The sequence below is a fragment of the Misgurnus anguillicaudatus genome, chromosome 22, assembly GCF_027580225.2.
Source record: "Misgurnus anguillicaudatus chromosome 22, ASM2758022v2, whole genome shotgun sequence".
NCBI lineage: Eukaryota > Metazoa > Chordata > Actinopteri > Cypriniformes > Cobitidae > Misgurnus > Misgurnus anguillicaudatus.
In genome coordinates, this window is record NC_073358.2 from 39,701,742 (window position 1) to 39,727,724 (window position 25,983).

The 25,983-nt window shown below is 39.2% G+C and overlaps 1 protein-coding gene across 1 annotated transcript in view; it reads right to left on the bottom strand.

Moving 5' to 3' along the window:
- The window catches only part of LOC141358849 (uncharacterized), a 365,540-nt gene extending 345,450 nt beyond the window's left edge, over positions 1-20,090 (bottom strand). Inside the window, exons 1-4 of the mRNA XM_073860655.1 lie at positions 19,856-20,090; positions 19,722-19,749; positions 18,795-19,133; positions 18,516-18,595 (exon numbers count right to left, since the gene is read on the bottom strand). Of these exons, the coding sequence (XP_073716756.1) occupies positions 18,516-18,595; positions 18,795-19,133; positions 19,722-19,740 (438 nt within the window). The 5' untranslated portion in view covers positions 19,741-19,749; positions 19,856-20,090. The remainder of the gene's footprint in view (positions 1-18,515; positions 18,596-18,794; positions 19,134-19,721; positions 19,750-19,855) is intronic.
- Between the last annotated feature and the right edge of the window lie 5,893 nt (positions 20,091-25,983).

A 25,983-nucleotide genomic window follows, 5' to 3' on the forward strand; every position in this document is an offset into this window, starting at 1 on the left:
AAATTTGGCATGGTTCATCATTGACATGTTCTGAGCGCACCTATAAATCTTTAGGACAGCGCCACCTAGTGGTCAGGATATGTAAATAAATTGTTTAAAATCTTTATATCATTTGATTAAATTGCCACTATGACATAAGACTTCACTCTTTTGATTCCTTGGCTCATGCTGAGTCAGACTGTACCAAATATGTCTGAGTCAAACCTACTTCCTGTCGGCCATTTTGAATTATATTGAACACCTACTTTTTCGAACTCCTCCTAGAGCGCTCGTGTGATTGGCTTGATTTTTGGTATGCATCATCTAGAGACACTCCAGACAAAAAGTTATCAAAAGCTTTTTGGTAGACCTATCCGTTGTTGTATAACGCATCAAAGAATGCGAGGGCGAGCACGCCAAAATGTGTTTGAGCCTGTATCTTCGCAAAACTTTTGCGTATTGATATGAGACTTGGTATATGTCATAACAGTGATGACGTTAGGGTGCATGCACCGTTTCGTCACAGTGCCCCCTAGTGGTCACGAGATATAAAAATCGTCAATTTTTGCTTATAACTTCTGCAAGCATGTGTGTAAAATTATGAGAGTGCTTTTGTTAGATTTCCTGAAGCATGTCGAGTCAAACGATACCAAATGCTTTTCGGTTGGCCATTTTGGGTGTCGGCCATTTTGAATTTTTTCTTTAAGTTCAAGTATTTCATGAACCCAATTGCGTATTGTTATGAAACTTGGTATGGGTCATTAGCAACATGTTCTGAGAGCCTTGTAAACTTTTTGGTCCCCCTAGTGGTCAAAAAGATTTGAGGCTATATCTCTGAATCTCTTCATCGTATTTACACCAAATTTGGTGGGTGTTATTACAGTATTGTTCCGAGTCCCCATCTATTGTTTTAGCCAGTGCCCCCTAGTGGTCAAGACATTTGAGGCTATATCTCTGTATTCCTTTATTGTATTTACACCAAATTTGGTGGGTGTCATCAGTTCATGGCAGTCATCACGTATGATTCATTTTTTGCCATGTTTGGCTTGACCCCGGTATCGCTGCTTGCAGCTATATTTATTATTGTTATTCTTGTTCCTCGTTCTTCCACCCAAAAGTCAATGGCAGCCCATAGAACCGTACATAGGAAAGTTATGAAATTTGGCACACATGTAGAGGACAGTCTCAGAAGTTACTATAGCAACATTGGTGTGTCTGACTCAAACCCTCTAGCGCCACCAACAGTCCAAATATCCACTTATGTTCATGCTCATAACTTCTGACCTGTGAGTCCTAGAAACTAAATTCTTGTTTCCTCTGAATCCTTGGCTCATGATGATTCAATTGCACACATTGATGTCATTTGTGTCATGCACATCTTTCCGCCATTTTGAATTTTCCGTAAAACCTACTTTTGCGAACTCCTCCTAGACCGTTTGTCCGATTTGCATGTCCTTTGGTATGTAGCATCTAGAGACACCCCAGACAAAAAGTTATCAAAAGCTTTTTGATAGACCAATGCGTTCTCGTATAAATTGACAACATATATGGCGGCGAGCACGCCAAAACGGACGTGAGGCCGTATCTTCGCAAAACTTTCCTGTATCGACACGAAACTTGGTATATGTCATTACAGTCTTGACATGAGGGTGCTTGCAATGTTTCGTCACAGCGCCACCTAGTGGTCACGAGATTCGAAAAATTCCTATTTTCGCTTATAACTACTTCAAACTTGAGTCTAAAATCATGAAGGTGTTCTTGTTAGATTCCTTGAGGCATGCCGAGTCAAACGATACCAAACGTTTTTCGGTCGGCCATTTTGGGTGTCGGCCATTTTGAATTTTCTCATTAAGTTCAGTATTTCACAAACCGAATTGCGTATGGCTACAAAATTTGGCATGGTTCATCGGTGACATGTTCTGAGCGCACCTATAAATCTTTAGGACGGCGCCACCTAGTGGTCAGGATATGTAAATAAATTGTTTAAAATCTTTATATCATTTGATTAAATTGCCACTATGACATAAGACTTCACTCTATTGATTCCTTGGCTCATGCTGAGTCCGACTGTACCAAATATGTCTGAGTCAAACCTACTTCCTGTCGGCCATTTTGAATTATATTGAACACCTACTTTTTCGAACTCCTCCTAGAGCGCTCGTGTTATTGGCTTGATTTTTGGTAGGCATCATCTAGAGACACTCCAGACAAAAAGTTATCAAAAGCTTTTCGGTAGACCTATCCGTTGTCGTATAACGCATCAAAGAATGCGAGGGCGAGCACGCCAAAATGTGTTTGAGCCTGTATCTTCGCAAAACTTTTGCGTATTAATATGAGACTTGGTATATGTCATAACAGTGATGACCTGAGGGTGCATGCACCGTTTTGTCTCAGCGCCCCCTAGTGGTCACGAGATATAAATAATGTCTATTTTTGCTTATAACTACTGCAAACTAAATTGTAAAATTATGAGACTGGTCTTGTTAAATTTCGTGAGGCATGCCGAATCAAACGATACCAAATGGTTTTTGGTCGGCCATTTTGTGTGTCGGCCATTTTGAATTTTTTCTTTAAGTTCAAGTATTTCAGAAACGCAATTGCGTATTGTTATGAAACTTGGTATGGTTCATCAGCAACATGTTCTGGGAGGACTTGTAAACTTTTTGGCGCCCCCTAGTGGTCAAGAGATTTGAAGCTATATCTCTGCATCTCTTTATCGTATTTACACCAAATTTGGTGGGTGTCATCACAATCAAGGCCTGAGTTACAATTTATTGTTTGGTCAGTGCCCCCTAGTGGTCAAGTCATTTAAGGCTATATCTCCGTATCGGTTTATCGTATTTACACTAAATTTGGTATGTGTCATCACAGTCATGACCTGAGGCACCATCTATTGTTTCGGCACAGCGCCACCTAGTGGTCTCAAGATACGAAAAAATTGCTATTTTTTTCATAAAACTAATGCAAACTTAGATCTTAAATCATGACAGTCATCACGTATGAATAATTTTTTGCCATGTTTGGCTTGACCCCGGTATCGCTGCTTGCAGCTATATTTATTATTGTTATTCTTGTTCCTCGTTCTTCCACCCAAAAGTCAATGGCAGCCCATAGAACCGTACATAGGAAAGTTATGAAATTTGGCACACATGTAGAGGACAGTCTCAGAAGTTACTATAGCAACATTGGTGTGTCTGACTCAAACCCTCTAGCGCCACCAACAGTCCAAAAATCCACTTATGTTCATGCTCACAACTTCTGACCCGTGAGACCTAGAAACTAAATTCTTGTTTCCTCTGAATCCTTGGCTCATGATGATTCAATTGCACACATTGATGTCATTTGTGTCATGCACATCTTTCCGCCATTTTGAATTTTTCGTAAAACCTACTTTTTCGAACTCCTCCTAGACCGTTTGTCCGATTTGCATGTCCTTTGGTATGTAGCATCTAGAGACACCCAAGACAAAAAGTTATCAAAAGCTTTTTGATAGACCAATGCGTTCTCATATAAATTGACAACATATATGGCGGCGAGCACGCCAAAACAGACGTGAGGCCGTATCTTCGCAAAACTTTTGTGTATCGACACAAAACTTGGTATATGTCATTACAGTCATGACCTGAGGGTGCCTGCAACGTTTCGTCACAGCGCCACCTAGTGGTCACGAGATTCGAAAAATGCCTATTTTCGCTTATAACTACTTCAAACTTGAGTCTAAAATCATGAAGGTGGTCTTGTTAGATTCCTTGAGGCATGCCGAGTCAAACGATACCAAACCGTTTTCGGTCGGCCATTTTGGGTGTCGGCCATTTTGAATTTTCTCATTAAGTTCAGTATTTCACAAACAGAATGGCGTATCGCTACGAAATTTGGCATGGTTCATCGGTGACATGTTCTGAGCGCACCTATAAATCTTTAGGACAGCGCCACCTAGTGGTCAGGATATGTAAATAAATTGTTTAAAATCTTTATATCATTTGATTAAATTGCCACTATGACATAAGACTTCACTCTATTGATTCCTTGGCTCATGCTGAGTCCGACTGTACCAAATATGTCTGAGTCAAACCTACTTCCTGTCGGCCATTTTGAATTATATTGAACACCTACTTTTTCGAACTCCTCCTAGAGCGCTCGTGTGATTGGCTTGATTTTTGGTATGCATCATCTAGAGACACTCTAGACAAAAAGTTATCAAAAGATTTTCGGTAGACCTATCCGTTGTCGTATAACGCATCAAAGAATGCGAGGGCGAGCACGCCAAAATGTGTTTGAGCCTGTATCTTCGCAAAACTTTTGCGTATTAATATGAGACTTGGTATATGTCATAACAGTGATGACCTGAGGGTGCATGCACCATTTCGTCACACTGCCCCCTACTGGTCACGAGATATAAAAAAATTCTATTTTTGCTTATAACTACTGCAAATTTGAATGTAAAATTATGAGACTGGTCTTCTTAGATTTCGTGAGGCATGCCGAGTCAAACGATACCAAATGGTTTTTGGTCGGCCATTTTGTGTGTCGGCCATTTTGATTTTGATTTTTTCTTTAAGTTCAAGTATTTCAGAAACGCAATTGCGTATTGTTATGAAACTTGGTATGGTTCATCAGCAACATGTTCTGGGAGGACTTGTAAACTTTTCGGCGCCCCCTAGTGGTCAAGAGATTTGAAGCTATATCTCTGTGTCTCTTTATCGTATTTAAACCAAATTTGGTGGGTGTCATCACAATCAAGACCTGAGTCACAATCTATTGTTTTGGACAGTGCCCCCTAGTGGTCAAGTCATTTAAGGCTATATCTCCGTATCGCTTTATTGTATTTACACTAAATTTGGTATGTGTCATCACAGTCATGACCTGAGGCACCATCTATTGTTTCGGCACAGCGCCACCTAGTGGTCTCAAGATACAAAAAAATTGCACTTTTTTTCATAAAACTAATGCAAACTTAGATCTTAAATCATGACAGTCATCACGTATGAATCATTTTTTGCCATGTTTGGCTTGACCCCGGTATCGCTGCTTGCAGCTATATTTATATATTATTCTTCTTCTTGTTCTTCCGCCATTAAAGTCAATGGCAGCCCATAGAACCGTACATAGGAAAGTTATGAAATTTGGCACACATGTAGAGGACGGTCTTAGAAGTTACTATAGCAACATTGGTGTGTCTGACTCAAACCCTCTAGCGCCACCAACAGTCCAAAAATCCACTTATGTTCATGCTCATAACTTCTGACCCGTGAGTCCTAGAAACTAAATTCTTGTTTCCTCTGAATCCTTGGCTCATGATGATTCAATTGCATACGTTGATGTCATTTGTGTCATGCAAATCTTTCCGCCATTTTGATTTTTCCGTAAAACCTACTTTTTCGAACTCCTCCTAGACCGTCCGTCCGATTTGCATGTCCTTTGGTATATAGCATCTAGAGACACCCCAGACAAAAAGTTATCAAAAGCTTTTTGATAGACCAATGCGTTCTCGTATAAATTGACAACATATATGGCGGCGAGCACGCCAAAACGGACGTGAGGCCATATCTTCGCAAAACTTTATTGTATCGACACGAAACTTGGTATATGTCATTACAGTCATGACCTGAGGGTGCCTGCAACGTTTCGTCACAGCGCCACCTAGTGGTCACGAGATTCGAAAAATGCATATATTCGCTTATAACTACTTCAAACTTGAGTCTAAAATCATGAAGGTGGTCTTGTTAGATTCCTTGAGGCATGCCGAGTCAAACGATACCAAACGGTTTTCGGTCGGCCATTTTGGGTGTCGGCCATTTTGAATTTTCTCATTAAGTTCAGTATTTCACAAACCGAATGGTGTATGGTTACGAAATTTGGCATGGTTCATGGGTGACATGTTCTGACACACCTATAAATCTTTAGGACGGCGCCACCTAGTGGTCAGGATATGTAAATAAATTGTTTAAAATCTTTATATTATTTGATTAAATTGCCACTATTACATAAGACTCCACTCTTTTGATTCCTTGGCTCGTGCTGAGTCCGACTCTACCAAATATGTCTGAGTCAAACCTACTTCCTGTCGGCCATTTTGAATTATATTGAACACCTACATTTTCGAACTCCTCCTACAGCGCTCGTGTGATTGGCTTGATTTTTGGTATGCATCATCTAGAGACACTCTAGACAAAAAGTTATCAAAAGCTTTTCGGTAGACCTATCCGTTGTCATATAACGCATCAAAGAATGCGAGGGCGAGCACGCCAAAATGTGTTTGAGCCTGTATCTTCGCAAAACTTTTGCGTATTAATATGAGACTTGGTATATGTCATAACAGTGATGACTTGAGGGTGCATGCACCATTTCGTCACACTGCCCCCTACTGGTCACGAGATATAAAAAATGTCTATTTTTGCTTATAACTACTGCAAACTTGAATGTAAAATTATGAGTGTGGTTTTGTTAGATTTCGTGAGGCATGCCAAGTCAAACGATACCAAATGGTTTTTGGTCGGCCATTTTGTGTGTCGGCCATTTTGAATTTTTTCTTTAAGTTCAAGTATTTCAGAAATGCAACTGCGTATTGTTATGAAACTTGGTATGGTTCATCAGCAACATGTTCTGGGAGGACTTGTAAACTTTTCGGCGCCCCCTAGTGGTCAAGAGATTTGAAGCTATATCTCTGCATCTCTTTATCGTATTTACACCAAATTTGGTGGGAGTCTTCACAATCAAGACCTGAGTCACAATTTATTGTTTGGTCAGTGCCCCCTAGTGGTCAAGTCATTTAAGGCTATATCTCCGTATCGCTTTATCGTATTTACACTAAATTTGGTATGTGTCATCACAGTCATCACCTGAGGCACCATCTATTGTTTCGGCACAGCGCCACCTAGTGGTCTCAAGATACGAAAAAATTGCAATTTTTTTCATAAAACTAATGCAAACTTAGATCTTAAATCATGACAGTCATCACGTATGAATCATTTTTTGCCATGTTTGGCTTGACCCCGGTATCGCTGCTTGCAGCTATATTTAGGGGTCAAGCCCCGAAGGGGCGTAGAACCCTATTGTTATTGTTAGTTTTCTTATTATTATTATTATTATATATTATTCTTCTTCTTGTTCTTCCGCCATTAAAGTCAATGGCAGCCCATAGAACCGTACATAGGAAAGTTATGAAATTTGGCACACATGTAGAGGACGGTCTTAGATGTTACTATAGCAACATTGGTGTGTCTGACTCAAACCCTCTAGCGCCACCAACAGTCCAAAAATCCACTTATGTTCATGCTCATAACTTCTGACCCGTAAGTCCTAGAAACTAAATTCCTGTTTCTTCTGAATCCTTGGCTCATGATGATTCAATTGCATACGTTTATGTCATTTGTGTCATGCAGATCTTTCCGCCATTTTGATTTTTCCGTAAAACCTACTTTTTCGAACTCCTCCTAGACCGTCCGTCCGATTTGCATGTCCTTTGGTATATAGCATCTAGAGACACCCCAGACAAAAAGTTATCAAAAGCTTTTTGATAGAACAATGCGTTCTCGTATAAATTGACAACATATATGGCGGCGAGCACGCCAAAACGGACGTGAGGCCATATCTTCGCAAAACTTTATTGTATCGACACGAAACTTGGTATATGTCATTACAGTCATGACCTGAGGGTGCCTGCAACGTTTCGTCACAGCGCCACCTAGTGGTCACGAGATTCGAAAAATGCATATTTTCGCTTATAACTACTTCAAACTTGAGTCTAAAATCATGAAGGTGGTCTTGTTAGATTCCTTGAGGCATGCCGAGTCAAACGATACCAAACGGTTTTCGGTCGGCCATTTTGGGTGTCGGCCATTTTGAATTTTCTCATTAAGTTCAGTATTTCACAAACCGAATGGCGTATGGTTACAAAATTTGGCATGGTTCATGGGTGACATGTTCTGAGCGCACCTATAAATCTTTAGGACGGCGCCACCTAGTGGTCAGGATATGTAAATAAATTGTTTAAAATCTTTATATCATTTGATTAAATTGCCACACTGACATAAGACTTCACTCTATTGATTCCTTGGCTCATGCCGAGTCCGACTGTACCAAATATGTCTGAGTCAAACGTACTTCCTGTCGGCCATTTTGAATTATATTGAACACCTACTTTTTCGAACTCCTCCTAGAGCGCTCGTGTGATTGGCTTGATTTTTGGTATGCATCATCTAGAGACACTCTAGACAAAAAGTTATCAAAAGCTTTTCGGTAGACCTATTCGTTGTCGTATAACGCATCAAAGAATGTGAGGGCGAGCACGCCAAAATGTGTTTGAGCCTGTATCTTCGCAAAACTTTTGCGTATTAATATGAGACTTGGTAAATGTCATAACAGTGATGACCTGAGGGTGCATGCACCATTTCGTCACACTGCCCCCTACTGGTCATGAGATATAAAATATGTCTATTTTTGCTTATAACTACTGCAAACTTGAATGTAAAATTATGAGACTAGTCTTTTTAGATTTCGTGAGGCATGCCGAGTCAAACGATACCAAATGGTTTTTGGTCGGCCATTTTGTGTGTCGGCCATTTTGAATTTTTTCTTTAAATTGAAGTATTTCAGAAACACAATTGCGTATTGTTATGAAACTTGGTATGGTTCATCAGCAACATGTTCTGGGAGGACTTGTAAACTTTTCGGCGCCCCCTAGTGGTCAAAAGATTTGAAGCTATATCTCTTCATCTCTTTATCGTATTAACACCAAATTTGGTGGGTGTCATCACAATCAAGACCTGAGTCACAATTTATTGTTTGGTCAGTGCCCCCTAGTGGTCAAGTCATTTAAGGCTATATCTCCATATCGCTTTATTGTATTTACACTAAATTTGGTATGTGTCATCACAGTCATGACCTGAGGTACCATCTATTGTTTCGGCACAGCGCCACCTGGTGGTCTCAAGATACAAAAAATTGCTATTTTTTCATAAAACTAATGCAAACTTAGATCTTAAATCATGACAGTCATCACGTATGAATCATTTTTTGCCATGTTTGGCTTGACCCCGGTATCGCTGCTTGCAGCTATATTGGCAATTGTTTTTGTTAGTAAATTTTTCTTCTTCCGCCATTGCGGTCTATGGCAGCCTATAGAACCGTACGTAGGAAAGTTATGAAATTTGGCACACTGATAGAGGACAGTCAAATGTGTCCCCACAGCAAATTTGGAGTCTCTATCTCTAACCCGCTAGCGCCACCAACAGTCCAAAGTTGCACTTATGTTTTTGCTTATAACTTCTGATCCAAAAGTCCTAGAAATAAAATTCTTGTTTCCTCTGATTCCCTGGGTCAAGACGATTCGATTGGTCCCTATGACGTCATTTTCCGTCATGAAAATTTTTCCGCCATTTTGAATTATTCGTAAAACCTACTTTTTCGAACTCGCCCTAGAGCTTTTGTCAGATTGCCACGAAAATTGGTATGTATCATCTAGAGACACTCATGGCAAAAAGTTATCAAAAGAATTTCGATACAGCAATCTGTTGTCATATACCGCCTTAATGAATTTTACGTAGAGCGCAAAAAAACAGATTTTAGGCTGTATCTTTGTCAAACTTAAGCCTATTGACACGACACTTGGTACTTGTGATGCCAGTCAGGAACTGAGGGTGCATGCACAGTTTCGTCGCAGCGCCACCTAGTGGCCAGACGAATGATTTATATGCCTATAACTTTGGCTGCGATTGACGTATTTTCATGGGACTTGTTTCTTTGGAGTTCTGAATAGTTGCCGAGTCCAACGATACCAAACATGCCAGAATTTGCCTTACGGTTAACCCTGCGCAGCAAAATAGCGCTTAAAAAACACGCGTGAATATCTCAGCGAGCGTTTTTCCGATCGACTCGAAAACACCATAGGAAGAAACTAACCTTACCTTCTGAACAAAAAGTTCTATTGCCGCTATATTAAAATTTCCCTCAGAAATGGCCGAAAATTGCAAAAAACGAAAAATTACCTTCAAATTTTGTGTTTTTTACACATAAATGATTGTAACTGCGTAACAAAAAGAGATTTTTTCACCAGATTTGATACGCTGATGTATGAGCACATTCTGAGGCTACACAAAAAAAATTGTATGCTTGCACCACTAGATGGCCTTATAATTGAACAAAGCCTTTGATAACAAGCCAGCCTTATGGTCATACAACTGTTTCTTAACTAAACTAAAGTGTATAGTCATAAAACTAGCTAGATGTAACACAATCATGACCTGATGTTCCATGCACAATTTTTTCATTGCGCCACCTACTGGTTTTGAGATAGAATATGGTATTTTTGCCTAAAACTACTGCAACAACACATCTATAACCATGAGTCATCGTGGATTATTCCTTTAATGGCTTTGACTAAAATCACTGGTGGTTGCCAATTTACTCCCTAGCAACCATTGAGAATACCTTATCAACCGTTTTTGCAAAAGCTATATCTCTGCATCAGAACATCGTAGAGACACGCACGCAGATGGTCTCTTTTGACTAATTAAACTTGTTATAACATGATGTGACCCATGTTTTGCCACTGCAAACACCACTCACATGTCCTTCAGTGCTCTAATGTTCCATGATTGTCAATAACAGAAGGACGATTGCAGTAGACAAGAACTTAGATTAATTTTGTTGATAACTTTTTTGTTTTTTCATCTAAAATTATTAGGTTATCCTAGGTTCTTCAATCTGCTCATCCAATCTCAATTTTACATCCTTTTGTGCCCTTTTCGGCTTGACCCCGGTATTGCTGCTTGCAGCTATATTTAGGGGTCAAGCCCCGAAGGGGCGAAGACCCCTATTGTATCCGTTAGTTTTCTTTTTATAATAATAATAATTATTAGGGGTCAAGCCCCGAAGGGGCGAAGACCCCTATTGTATTTGTTAGTTTTCTTTTTAGGGGTCAAGCCCAGAATGGGCGAAGACCCCTATTGTATCTGTTAGTTTTCTTATTATAATTATTAGTTATTCTTCTTCCGTTTCTTCTTCCGCCATTGCGGTCTATGGCAGCCCATAGAACCGTACGTAGGAAAGTTATGAAATTTGGCACACTGATAAAGGACAGTCCAATGTGTCTCCACAGCAAATTTGGAGTCTCTATCTCCAACCCTCTAGCGCCACCAACAGTCCAAAGTTGCACTTACGTTTTCACTTATAACTTCTGACCCGTAAGTCCTAGAAACGAATTTCTTGATTCTTCTGATTCCTTGGCTCAAGCCGATTCGACTGGACCCTATGACATCATTTTCCGTCATGAAAATTTTTCCGCCATTTTGAATTATTCGTAAAACCTACTTTTGCGAACTCGTCCTAGAGCTTTTGCCCGATTGCCAAGAAAATCGGTATGTAGCATCTACAGACACTCACGGCAAAAAGTTATCAAAAGAATTTTGATAAACCAATCCATTGTCGTATAGCGCGTCAACGAATTTTAGGTAGAGCGCAAAAAAACAGATTTTAGGCTGTATCTTCGCCAAACTTAGGCCTATTGACACAAAACTTGGTAATTGAGATGCCAGTCAGGAACTGAGTGTGCATGCACCGTTTCGTCGCAGCGCCACCTAGTGGTCAGACTTATGCTTTACATGCCTATAACTTTGGACATGATCGACGTTTTTTCACGGGACTTGTTTCATTGAAGTCCTGAATAATTGCCAAGTCCAACGATACCAAACATGCCATATTTCGCCTTACGGTTAACCCTGCGCAGCAAAACAGCACTTAAAAAACACATGCGAATATCTCCGCGAGCGTAATTCCGATCGACTCGAAAACACCATAGGAAGAAACTAACCTTACCTTCTGAACAAAAAGTTCTATTGGCGTTATATTAAAATTTTCATCAGAAATGGCCGAAAAATGCAAAAAACGAAAAATTACCTTTACATTTTGTATTTTTTACACATAAATGGTTATAACTTCGCAACGAAAAGAGATTTTTTCACCATATTTGATACGCTGATGTATGACCACAGTATGAGGCCACACAAAAAAAATTGTATGCTTCCACCACTAGATGGCGTTATAATTGAACAAAACCTGTGATATCAAGCCAATCCTATGGTCATACAACTGTTTCTTCACTAAACTAAAGTGTATAGTCATTAAACTAGCTAGATACAACACAGTTATGATTTGAGGTTGCATGCATAATTTTGTCAGTGTGCCACCTAGTAGTTTTGAGATAGAAAATGGTAATTTTTGCCTAAAACTACTGCAACAACACATCTAAAACCATAAGTCATCATGAATTTTTCATTTCATGGCTTGGATTATAATAACTGGTGGATGTCAATTTACTCTCTAGCACCAATGAGAATACCTTATCAACCGTTTTTGCAAGAGCTATATCTCTGCATCAGATTATCGTAGAGACATGGGGATGGGCTCTTTTGACTCATTAACACCACTGTAACATTTTGTAAGCTGAGTATTACCACTGCAAGCACCACTCACATTTCCTTCAGTGTTCTAGTTATCAATGCTAGTTGAGAAGAGAGGGGGAGATTTCACTAAAGGAGAACACAGCTCTTTTGCTGATAACTGTTATATTGTTTTGTCTGAAATCAAAAGATGTTCCTAGGTTTTTTAAACTGCTCATCCGAACTCAACTTTACTTTCTTCTGTGCCCTTTTTGGCTTGACCCCGGTAATTGCTGCTTGCAGCTATATTTATAATAATTATTATTATTAGTTATTCTTCTTCCGCCATTGCGGTCTATGGCAGCCCATAGAACCGTACGTAGGAAAGTTATGAAATTTTGCACACTGATAAAGGACAGTACAATGTGTCCCCACAGCAAATTTGGAGTCTCTATGTCTAACCCGCTAGCGCCACCAACAGTCCAAAGTTGCACTTATGTTTTTGCTTATAACTTCTGACCCGTAAGTCCTAGAATCGAAATTCTTGTTTCCTCTGATTCCTTGGCTCAAGGCGATTCGAATGGACCCTATGTCGTCATTTTCCGTCCTGAAAAAATTTCCGCCATTTTGAATTATTCGTGAAACCTACTTTTGCGAACTCGTCCTAGAGCTTTTGCCCGATTGCCACGAAAATTGGTATGTATCATCTTGAGACAGTCATGGCAAAAAGTTATCAAAAGAATTTCGATACAGCAATCCGTTGTCGTATACCACCTTAACGAAGTTTACGTAGAGCTCAAAAAAACGGATTTGAGGCTGTATCTTCGCCAAACTTAGGACTATTGACACGATACTTGGTACTTGTGATGCCAGTCAGGAACTGAGGGTGCATGCACAGTTTCGTTGCAGCGCCACCTAGTGGCCAGACGAATGTTTTATACGGCTATAACTTTGGCTGTGAGCAACTTTTTTTCACGGGACTCATTTTCTTGGAGTTATGAATAGTTGCCGAGTCCAACGATACCAAACATGCCAGATTTCGCCTTACGGTTAACCCTGTGCAGCAAAATAGCGCTTAAAAAACACGCGTGAATATCTCCGCGAGCGTTTTTCCGATCGACTCGAAAACACCATAGGAAGAAACTAACCTTACCTTCTGAACAAAAAGTTCTATTGGCGTTATATTAAAATTTTTATCAGAAATGGCCGAAAATTGCAAAAAACGAAAAATTACCTTTAAATTTTGTGTTTTTTATACATAAATGGTTGTAACTTTGTGATGAAAAGAGATTTTTTCACCAGATTTGATACGCTGATGTATGAGCACAGTCTGAGGCCACACAAAAATAATTGTATGCTTTCACCACTAGATGGCCTTAAAATTGAACAAAACCTTTGATAACAAGCCAGCCTTATGGTCATACAACTGTTTCTTAACTAAACTAAAGTGTATAGTCATTAAACTAGCTAGATGTAACACAATCATGACCTAATGTTGCATGCACAATTTTGTCATTGCGCCACCTACTGGTTTTTAGATAGAATATGGTATTTTTGCCTAAAACTACTGCAACAACACATCTAAAACCATGAGTCATCATGGATTATTCCTTTCATAGCTTTGACTATAATCACTGGTGGTTGCCAATTCACTCCCCTTCAACCATTGAGAATACCTTATCAACCGTTTTTGCAAAAACTATATCTCTGCATCAGAACATCGTAGAGACACGGGGATAGTCTCTTTTGACTAGTTAAACTTGTTGTAACATGATGTGACCCATGTTTTGCCACTGCAAACACCACTCACATGTCTTTCAGTGCTCTAATGTTCCATGATTGTCAATAACAGAAGGACGATTGCAGTAGACAAGAACTTAGATTATTTTTGTTGATAACTTTTTTGTTTTTTCATCTAAAATTATTAGGTTTACCTAGAATCTTCAATCTGCTTATCCAATCTCAATTTTACATCCTTTTTTGCCCTTTTCGGCTTGACCCCGGCATTGCTGCTTGCAGCTATATTTATTATTAGTTATTCTTCTTCCGCCATTGCGGTCTATGGCAGCCCATAGAACCGTACGTAGGAAAGTTATGAAATTTGGCATACTGATAAAGGACACTCCAATGTGTCCACACAGCAAATTTGGAGTCTCTATGTCTAACCCACTAGCGCCACCAACAGTCCAAAGTTGGACTTATGTTTTTGCTTATAACTTCTGATCTGTAAGCCCTAGAAACAAAATTCTTGCTTCTTCTGATTCCTTGGCTCAAGACGATTCGATTGGACCCTATGACATCATTTTCCGTCATGAAATTTTTTCGCCATTTTGAATTATTCGTAAAACCTACTTTTGCGAACTCGTCCTAGAGCTTTTCCCCGATTTCCACGAAAATTGGTATGCAGCATCTAGAGACACTCAAGGCAAAAAGTTATTAAAAGAATTTCGATAAACCAATCCGTTGTTGTATAGCGCGTCAACAAATTTTACATAGAGCGCAAAAAAACAGATTTTAGGCTGTATCTTCTCCAAACTTAGGCCTATTGACACAAATCTTGGTACTTGAGATGCCAGTCAGGAACTGAGGGAGCATGCACAGTTTCGTTGCAGCGCCACCTAGTGGCCAGACGAATGTTTTATAGGCCTATAACTTTGGCTATGATCATCATATTTACAAGAGACTTGTTTCCTTGGAGTTTTGAATAGTTGCCGAGTCCAACGATACCAAACATGCCAGGATTCGCCTTACGGTTAACCCTGTGCGGCAAAATAGCGCTTAAAAAACACGCGCGAATATCTCCGCGACCGTAATTCTGATCGACTCAAAAACACCATAGGAAGAAACTAACCTTACCTTCTGAACAAAAAGTTCTATTGGCGTTATATTAAAATTTTCATCAGAAATGACCGAAAAATGCAAAAAACGAAAAATTACCTTTTAAATTTTGTATTTTTTACACATAAATGGTTATAACTTCGCAACGAAAAGAGATTTTTTCACCAGATTTGATACGCTGATGTACGACCACAGTCTGAGGCTACACAAAAAAAATTGCTTGCTTGCACCACTAGTTGGCGTTATAATTGAACAAAACCTGTGATATCAAGCCAGCCCTATGGTCATACAACTGTTTCTTCACTAAACTAAAGTGTATAGTCATAAAACTAGCTCGATGTAACGTAATCATGACCTGAAGTTGCATGCACAATTTTGTCACAGCGCCACCTAGTGGTTTTGAGATAGAAAATTGAAAATTTTGCCTAAAACTACTGCAACAACACATCTAAAACCACAAGTCATCATGGATTATTCATTTCATGGCTTGGATTATAATCACTGGTGGATGTCAATTTACTGTCTAGCAACCAATGAGAATACCTTATCAACTGTTTTTGCAAGAGCTATATCTCTTCATCAGAACAGCGTAGAGACATGGGGGTGGGCTCTTTTGACTTATTAACACCACTGTAACATTTTGTGAGCTGAGTATTACCACTGCAAGCACCACTCACATTTCCTTCAGTGTTCTAGTTGTCAATGCTCCTCAAGACGTGAGGGAGAGATTTCACTGAATAAGAACACAGCTTTTTAGCTGATGACTGTTATATTAATTTGTCTGAAATCAGGAGGTTTTGCTAGGTTTTTTAAACTGCTCATCCGGACTCAAGTTTACCTTCTTCTGTGCCCTTTTTGGCTTGACCCCGGCATTGCTGCTTGCAGCTATATTTATTATTAGTTATTCTTCTTCCGCCATTGCGGTCTATGGCAGCCCATAGAACCGTACGTAGGAAAGTTATGAAATTTGGCATACTGATAAAGGACACTCCAATGTGTCCACACAGCCAATTTGGAGTCTCTATGTCTAACCCACTAGCGCCACCAACAGTCCAAAGTTGGACTTATGTTTTTGCTTATAACTTCTGATCTGTAAGCCCTAGAAACAAAATTCTTGCTTCTTCTGATTCCTTGGCTCAAGACGATTCGATTGGACCCTATGACATCATTTTCCGTCATGAAATTTTTTCGCCATTTTGAATTATTCGTAAAACCTACTTTTGCGAACTCGTCCTAGAGCTTTTCCCCGATTTCCACGAAAATTGGTATGCAGCATCTAGAGACACTCAAGGCAAAAAGTTATTAAAAGAATTTCGATAAACCAATCCGTTGTCGTATAGCGCGTCAACAAATTTTACATAGAGCGCAAAAAAACAGATTTTAGGCTGTATCTTCTCCAAACTTAGGCCTATTGACACAAATCTTGGTACTTGAGATGCCAGTCAGGAACTGAGGGAGCATGCACAGTTTCGTTGCAGCGCCACCTAGTGGCCAGACGAATGTTTTATAGGCCTATAACTTTGGCTATGATCATCATATTTACAAGGGACTTGTTTCCTTGGAGTTTTGAATAGTTGCCGAGTCCAACGATACCAAACATGCCAGGATTCGCCTTACGGTTAACCCTGTGCGGCAAAATAGTGCTTAAAAAACACGCGCGAATATCTCCGCGACCGTAATTCTGATCGACTCAAAAACACCATAGGAAGAAACTAACCTTACCTTCTGAACAAAAAGTTCTATTGGCGTTATATTAAAATTTTCATCAGAAATGACCGAAAAATGCAAAAAACGAAAAATTACCTTTTAAATTTTGTATTTTTTACACATAAATGGTTATAACTTCGCAACGAAAAGAGATTTTTTCACCAGATTTGATACGCTGATGTACGACCACAGTCTGAGGCTACACAAAAAAAATTGCTTGCTTGCACCACTAGTTGGCGTTATAATTGAACAAAACCTGTGATATCAAGCCAGCCCTATGGTCATACAACTGTTTCTTCACTAAACTAAAGTGTATAGTCATAAAACTAGCTCGATGTAACGTAATCATGACCTGAAGTTGCATGCACAATTTTGTCACAGCGCCACCTAGTGGTTTTGAGATAGAAAATTGAAAATTTTGCCTAAAACTACTGCAACAACACATCTAAAACCACAAGTCATCATGGATTATTCATTTCATGGCTTGGATTATAATCACTGGTGGATGTCAATTTACTGTCTAGCAACCAATGAGAATACCTTATCAACTGTTTTTGCAAGAGCTATATCTCTTCATCAGAACAGCGTAGAGACATGGGGGTGGGCTCTTTTGACTCATTAACACCACAGTAACATTTTGTGAGCTAAGTATTACCACTGTAAGCACCACTCACATTTCCTTCAGTGTTCTAGTTGTCAATGCTCCTCAAGACGTGAGGGAGAGATTTCACTGAATAAGAACACAGCTTTTTTGCTGATTACTGTTATATTAATTTGTCTGAAATCAGGAGGTTTTGCTAGGTTTTTTAAACTGCTCAACTGGACTCAAGTTTACCTTCTTCTGTGCCCTTTTTGGCTTGACCCCGGCATTGCTGCTTGCAGCTATATTTACTTATTGTGTATGATAGTGAATACGCGTTGTTCTCTCACTCTGTCTCGTGCAGTGCATTAATCCTCGTGTTCATTCATATAAACTTCAGAGAAACACATTAAACATAACTTACTTGAAAGCGAACCGTCGCGTTGCTCTCTCTCTCTCTCTCTCTCTCTCGTTCGTTTACTCGCTCTCTCTCACTCACTCGCTCTCTCTCTTGCAGGTTAATCCTTTAGAACGTTAATTCAATCTTTAGAAATATTAAAACTACAAGTTATATGATTGTAGGCTCCTGTTTGTGTTTGAGGGAATACAAACGCGTCATGCTGTCAGTCATACTTTCTCTCGTTCACTCTCACTCGAGGTAGCTTCATGGTTGGATAGCGCAGTTGAAGGGGCGGTATCATTATAATAGGAGCCCTTACCTACGTCATGGGGGGAGCGAAATCCGCATGACCTATTTATTCACATGCTTGCAGAGAGAGCCTTACCAAAACAAAGTTACAGGGTTGCTATTTTTCATGTTTTCTGGGTTGGTAAAAGCACTGGGGACCCGATTATAGCACTTAAACTGGAAAAAGTCTGATTTTCATGGAATGTCCCCTTTAATGATGCTTCATTTGCATCATTCTTAATGTTTTGTATGTTTTATTTTGTTGTTTCTATGGACCTTTGTGTCTTGAATAAAAAGTTGATTGATTAAAAGGATTATAATTAATATTTTTGATTCATTCACATACCTCATGCAGTGTCAGCTGAACATATTTACTTTGAAAAGTTAGTGGCTGACTCATAGAATGGACATCCGGATCTTCCCTTGCTAAAAAGAACATTCTAGTCATAATTTATGGTGTATAAAAATTCAGCTTAACAACAATGTGTCGAAAACATTTTTAAAACAGTAATGTAAAGATGTATTTATTGATATTATTTTATACTCAAAGATTACACCATTAACATTTTTAGAGTTTATCTCTGTCTAAATCTATATTTATTGACAATGCAATATAATAACTAACCTTCTTTTACTTGTACTGTTATCTCCACTGTTGTGCTTTCACTGATGACTTGACACAGGTAAAGTCCTGCATCTGTTCTTTTAAAGTTTTTCAGTTGTAAGGAAACATCTCCTCTTTCTTGTAGTTCATTAGTGAACAGATTTACTCTGCCCTCATAGCCTCTCCCCTCAATCATATGTCTGTTCTTATAGATACACACACAGTCTGTCTCCTTAAACCATCTGATCTCCATGTCAACAGCACTGATTTCAGGTGACAGGTGACACAGTACTGTAAAATCAGAACCGAGTTTAACCTGAACACTCTCGTGTGTTTTAGGCACAATAAGCTGAAACTCATCTGTTAAGAAAAGGAGAAACATATAACTTCATGTATGTACACACATGTATATTTATCTCACGTTGTCAGTTCATTATTATTCACGTTTTACATATAAGCATTTAACACTCAAATAATCCACTCAAACATAAACTTAAGCTGGAGACACACCTAAGGATGTTCGCACACAGACTATGAATGTAATTTGGTCATATCAACTAATCATGCCCAGTCTTTTCCAGTTGTGCTCAGTCTTTGTTTACAGTTACAAGAAACAATATACTTCCCAGATAGCACACGTACATCTGCAAGATGTCTGGTAAATATCTGGAGATCTGGAATACATCTGGTGTGTAAAAACGTCTTATAAAGCTCTTAGAAAGAGCTGCTTTACATACATTCTAAATCAAAAACGTCTTGCAGATGTCTTCAATATGTCTATATGACATCTTTTAGGAAACGTCTCAGAGACGTATTGCAGATGAGCAAACAATCTAAATAATACGTCTTGCAGATGGAAACGCAGACATCAAATAGACGTCTTAGAGATGTTTGTGTGCTATCAGGGTTAGTAAAATCAAATAACATAATAGTTTTAATAGAACTTACTGCTGCTTGCAGCTGCCATTATTTTCTCCTTTAAAGAGAAAAAACACCCAATGACATCAAAATATCATTACAAACACACTGATTTTATAATTATTAACTTATTAACAAAATGCTTGTTTATGAATATAGCATACCTTAGCTTGATGCTAACTCCACTTAGTTTTCTAAATGAAGAGTGTAGAGAGGTCTTGATGCTGTCACAAAATTTGTTTTATAAATTCATGATGTCGTTGTTTGCAAATCTAAAAAAAGTATTTTTTATAATAACCTTAATAATAACCTTTTTAATAATAACCGAGCAGTGTTTGCTTTTCCTGTTGTCACACCAATTCTAGAAATTACTTTCACTTTCACTTGCTACAGGGTTGCAGGCACTACAGTATAGCACTGCCTAACGTATTTGTGTAACCCATACTTAAATCTGTTTTCATTTATGCAGTGAGTAGTGAACACACACAAACTCCTGGGGAGTGGTTAAGGTGCTTTGCTAAAAGGCACCACCTTATCGCTTTTGTAAGTCTGTATAAACATTTGGTAGAGCTAGTTTTGAGAAAACCCATCTGTCACAAGTCATTTTATTAAATTTTGGAATTAGCATTTAATTTTCATTATTTAATTACTTCAAAATAAATAAATAAATAAAAATTACATTTAGTCGGCAATCAGCTGACTGTGTAAGAAAGGCAGACAGTTTTTTGCTGGCAGGCAGAGCTTCTGTTAAGAGCTTCTCTGCTCTTCTTTGTCCACCCGCCCCCCACCTTTATCTGACTTAATGGCTGATGATTTTGCTTCTTTCTTTGTGAAGAAAACGAACACTATCAGCAGTTTGTTCTCTGCGCTGCCACCTCTTGCACATGCTCAAACTTCTGATGCATGCTCGCTCCCCTTTTTGAACCAGATGTTTCCACGATCTTTGTTTCTAACCACCTGACTACATGTACCTGCCCGCTAGATCTCATACCAACCCATATCCTTCAGGCCATTCCTCCATTGGTTATCCCTGCTCTCACCCATATTACCAACTCATCTCTTTTCACTGGTACATTCCCCACAGCTTTTAAAGAGGCCCGGTAAACACCACTACTGAAGAAACCCACAATTAATCCTGCAATGTTAGAAAACTACAGACCGGTATCTCTCCTGGCCTTCATTGCCAAGACTCTTGAGCTTATGATTTTAGACCAGCTCTCCTCCTTCTTCACACAAAATAACCTCCTAGACAGCAACCAGTCTGGTTTCAAGAGCGGTCACTACATTGAAACTGCATTGCTCTCAGTCATTGACGCTCTAAGACAGGCAAGGGCAGCCTCCATCTATATCTGTACTGATCCTACTGGATCTATCTGCCACCGTTGACACTGTCAATCCCTACATCCTCCTGTCGACCCTCAAGGCTATGGTTGGCACGGCGCTACTATGGTTCAGGCCTGACCTCTCAGGGAGGTCATTTATAGTTTCCCGGCGAGGTGACGTCTCTGAACCCCAACGTCTCAATACTGGGGTACCTCAAGGCTCAGTGCTTGGACCACTGTTTATACAGTGCAAAGGGTATCTGGCTTTCTAATGGCGCTTTTCCATTGCATAGTACCCCACGGTTTAGTTTAGTTTGGGTCGGGTCAGCTCACCTCACTTTGGCGTAGTTAGCTTTTCCATCGAGTTTGGTATCACTTCGCAGTGGGAGGGATTTTAGGCGTGTCGTTATATTTGCGCTGCCAGTGCCCACAGCTGTGACATCATACAAGTGAGAGGAGAGCGTTGTTGTACATTCCCATATTTATTTCTCAGTCCACCACAAAATTAAAATTGGCCACCACAAATAGATGTTTGCACATCGCGTTTATCACTACCTCTGTATCACATGACAGTTTCAAACACCCGCGGCGTCAGCCGACGGCGCTCCGCTGAGCCTCACTGAAGTTGCATTTAAGCATATAATGCTGACGTGCTCGTCGCGAATGTTCCGCCACAAACTGCAAGCCTGGAAAAAACTGTTATGGTGTCCCTGATTCTCAACATGTGGATGTTTTCATCGCTAAAAGGGTGTTTGGGAACTTATAGCAGAGCACAGATGACAACATGTTTGCTCGAGGCAGCGCAAGCTAGCCTAGCACAGGTAAAGCTAGCGATGACGCTGTTAGTGACGTTTCTTTCAGACCAATCAGTGATCTAGAGTGTTTTCGCGTCACGTTTGGTATCAGCTCGGGTCGCTTGGAACCCCAACCGAGGTGGTACGAAAAAAAGTATCGGGTACCACGTACTGCACCTAATGGAAAAGCTCACAAAAGTAAGCTGACCCGACCCAAACTAAACCAAACCGTGGGGTACTATGCAATGGAAAAGCGCCATAAGCGGTTGTCTGTATTAGGCCTATTTTTAGTCATGTGTTTGTGAAGTGCTCTTGTGTACTAACTCTTATTTAATTGTGTAATATATTAATTTTCCTTTTTTCATCTAGTACACATTGGTGTGTGTGTGGAAGTGTGCTCTGCTCGAACTAGACTCTGTCCTTTGCCGTTGGGAGCATTTCCTTTGTTTTGTTTATACATTTTTGTTATAGTTAATATTGGATCTTTATTTTTAGGGCCCGAGCACCGAGGAGCAGGCCAGAATGGCCTGCACTGTGGGTGCAAAGACCTATTTTTTTGCTCAGTTTCTTCTTCTTTTTCTTCTTCGAAATGAATTGCATTTTTGAGGGCCAAAACATGCTCGAAAACTCATGAAACGTTGCACACATGTCAGAAGTGACAAAAATATACATGTGGTATAGGCGGCAGAAGTGGGCATGTAGAAATCCCTCGATAGCGCCACCTGCAAAATTTCAAGAGAACAGCCATCCCGCTACGCTCTGGTTTACTGCTGATAGAGATTTATTCAGATTGTCATTATATTTGGTCAGACTGATCTTAAGCCCTCTGCGATGATAAATAGTGAAGATCTTAACTTTTTGTTGAAGGCTGTGTCTGTGGCGGCCTGTCAAAATCTGATGTTTTGCCATGAAACAGGAAGCATTCAGGCATACATTGTCCGATCTGTCCCAGACTTCACACGTTTGATAAGGGTCCTGGCCTGAACACATCAACATGGCAATACTCAGTAACATGCAGGGCCACCTAGAGGCAGCATGAAATACCATGTTTTACGCTGTGATTTACTGCTCTTAGAGATGTAACTATATAAACATCATATGTGGTCAGTCTAATCTTTAGACCTTTTTTGATAAAAGTGGTGACGACCTTGACTTTTCGTGAAAGGGCATGTCAGTGGCGGCCTCGCAAAGTATGGCTAAATTAATAAAATTTTTGAATGACTAAACAAGCTCAAAAAGTCATAAAACATTGCACACGTGTCAACCGTGCCATACATTTAAATGCAGTATAGGCTTCAGAAATGGCCGTGTAGAAATGGCTCAATACCACCACCTACAAGTTCAAGAGAGAAGCCCCCCGCTACGTTAAACGTACAGGCACGAAATGCAGTAGGATCACATATCACCCCAAGACCTACAAAAAAGTCTCTTAGAGCCAAGTTCTAAACCCATAGGAAGTCAGCCATTTTTAATTTTCTCTGTAATTTGGTTGCAAATTTTTTCATTTACAGACTTCATACTACAAACTTCTCCTACAGATTTCATTAGACCAAAACTATTTTTGGTCTGTGTCATTTAAAGGCCTTTGTTAAGCTAAATTGCAGAGATCTTGACTTTCCCTTGGAGGGTGTGTCCATGGCGGCCTGCCAAATTTCGCCTTTTCTTCATGACACAGGAAATTGTTCTAACTCAAGCTTAAAATGTCCTGTCTGACCCACACTTCACATGTTTGATAAGTGCCCTGGCCTGAACACATCAACATGGCAATATTCAGAGACAGCCATAGCGCCACCTGCTGGAATGTTTTTCACTGTGGTTTTACACTGTGATTTACTGCTCATAGAAACACTGTGATTTACTGCTCAAAGAAATGTAATTAGATCATCATCTTATTTGGTCAGACAGATCTTAAGGACTTTGCGATGATAAATTGCAAAGATCTTGACTTTTGAAGGGTGTGTCCGTGGCGGCCTGGCAAAGTTTAATGTTTTATAATGAAACTGGAAGTTGTTGTAATTCAGGCATACAATGTCTGACCTGACCCATACTTCACATGGTTAATAAGGCCTGAACACATCAGCATAACAAAATACAGATACAGTCATAACGCCACCTAGAGGCAGCCCCACTGTTCACTGTTTTTCTTAAAGCCATCGGGTGGTGGTGCACATGCGTGCGAGGGGCCTTCCATCGCTGTTTGCAGCTTTAATTTATCTTTAGTTTTTCGTTCTTTTATTCAAGGGGAATACAAGTATTTTGTGTGATTTGTAATCATGTAGTGTTTTAAATATTTTGTATTAATAAAAGCATGTACTATTTTGTATTATACCCACGTCTATTGCCTACTTCATTATAAGGGACGGAACCTGTGTCCTTCACCCATCATTTTTGGTAGTTTGAGATTACCCTGGGTGCAATTCCCAGGGTGCCATAGTCAAAGTTTTCATTAAATCTTAGGCTCATGTTTTTCTAGCACCGCTCTGCTACATTTCGCAATAAACGTGGCGTGACTTATAGTGCTGAATTACAGAGCTGGTATATTAAACAACATCACTGTGATCAGACCAGATGCTTTCTTTGTGTTTTTTTACCCCGCTGTCATATTTGTTGTGGGTTTATGTTATTGAGAGGAAAGTGCTCAGCACATATTTATAACGTGTTATTCAAAAAATGTTTTCCACTTCCATGTATCCATGTTTAACTATACAAAGTAGCTTTTTTATTTCTGATTCTGCGGGCCAGCTGTCAATAGCTCCGCACCTGATTGGAGACACACATGAGTCTCATTTGGACTTTATAAAAGCTTTACACAGAGCCGATCGTGGCCTTCTGGGGGCCCTAAGGAACTTTGTGAGGGGGCTCTGTCATCGCGTTTAAAAACAAAAAAATTCACTGTCTCTGTTAAAATGTAGATATAAACAAAATGTTAACTAAAACATGTATTTTCTTATAGCTGTACATTTTTGCCAACTGTACATTACTGTGACACTCATCAGAATACTTTCTAATTATAACACTGACACATGTTTTATGAAATGCCCTTAATCTGTTACATCAGTGATTCCCAACCGGGGGTACGCGAAAAGATTTACATTTTGCTTTGATCTCATTTACTTTTAATAAAAATGTCTTTCGTTTGTCCAGTCATTGACCTAAGATTGATTTTTTGTGAGGAAAGCATTGTAAAAAGGACAACTTTGTAATTTTAATCTTATAATTAATATAATTAGCCGTTAAGAGTAAATGCGCTGCATGATCCAAGACGCAATAGCGATGTACAACTCAAGAACGATTTGACTATTTTCAATGAACCTGAATAGTTTCTTAAGACACAAAGTTTATTAACTATAAATAATGTTCAAATAATGATATAATATTCATTGAACCGGAGGACGAAAGATGAAGGGTAAAAGAAGTTTTGAAATACCTGATTTGACTTCTCCTCCTCTTTTCTCCAGCAAATTAAACATAGCATGGATTAGCAAACTATATATTTATTTTAAAGTATGTTCCTCTGCCAAAATTTAATACTCTCCTCGCATTAATGTTGCTTCTAAAAGGAAAACTTCCACAAATGCATATGCAATAAGGTCGCAAAAATAACACCTTTTCAGAGCTAAATATCTACTGCGTGTCTTTAGTAAGTTCAGTCATTATTTAACGTCAAAATGATGGTTGGCGCAAGCTGTTAGTAAATCTGGCCCTTACAGCGGTCATATGATGAAATTTTTTAATTTGTAAAATAAGTCTTTGGCATTCCCAGAGTCAATATGTGAAGTTTTATCTCAAAACACCCCACAGATAATTATTTATAGCATGTCAAAATTGCCATTTTGTAGGCCTGAGCAAAATGTGACGTTTTTGAGTGTCTTTTAAAATGCAAATGAGCTGATAAAATGCAAACACTGATCGCAATGATAGGTTTGTTGAAATAAACATGCTTCATCAGGCAGTGCTTTTTACTTTAATGTTTAAAATTAATTAATTAATTAAAATGACAAATTATTTGTATTTAAAACACAACTTTGGTTTAGTTTCGATGAAGAGGTACTTGAGACTTACTGATAGGGCTGTGGGGGTACTTATGGCTACACTCTGGATGTGTTAATTTTAACACATTGTTTTGTGTTAAACTATTTAACACATTATGTGTTATTTTAACACATTATGTGTTAT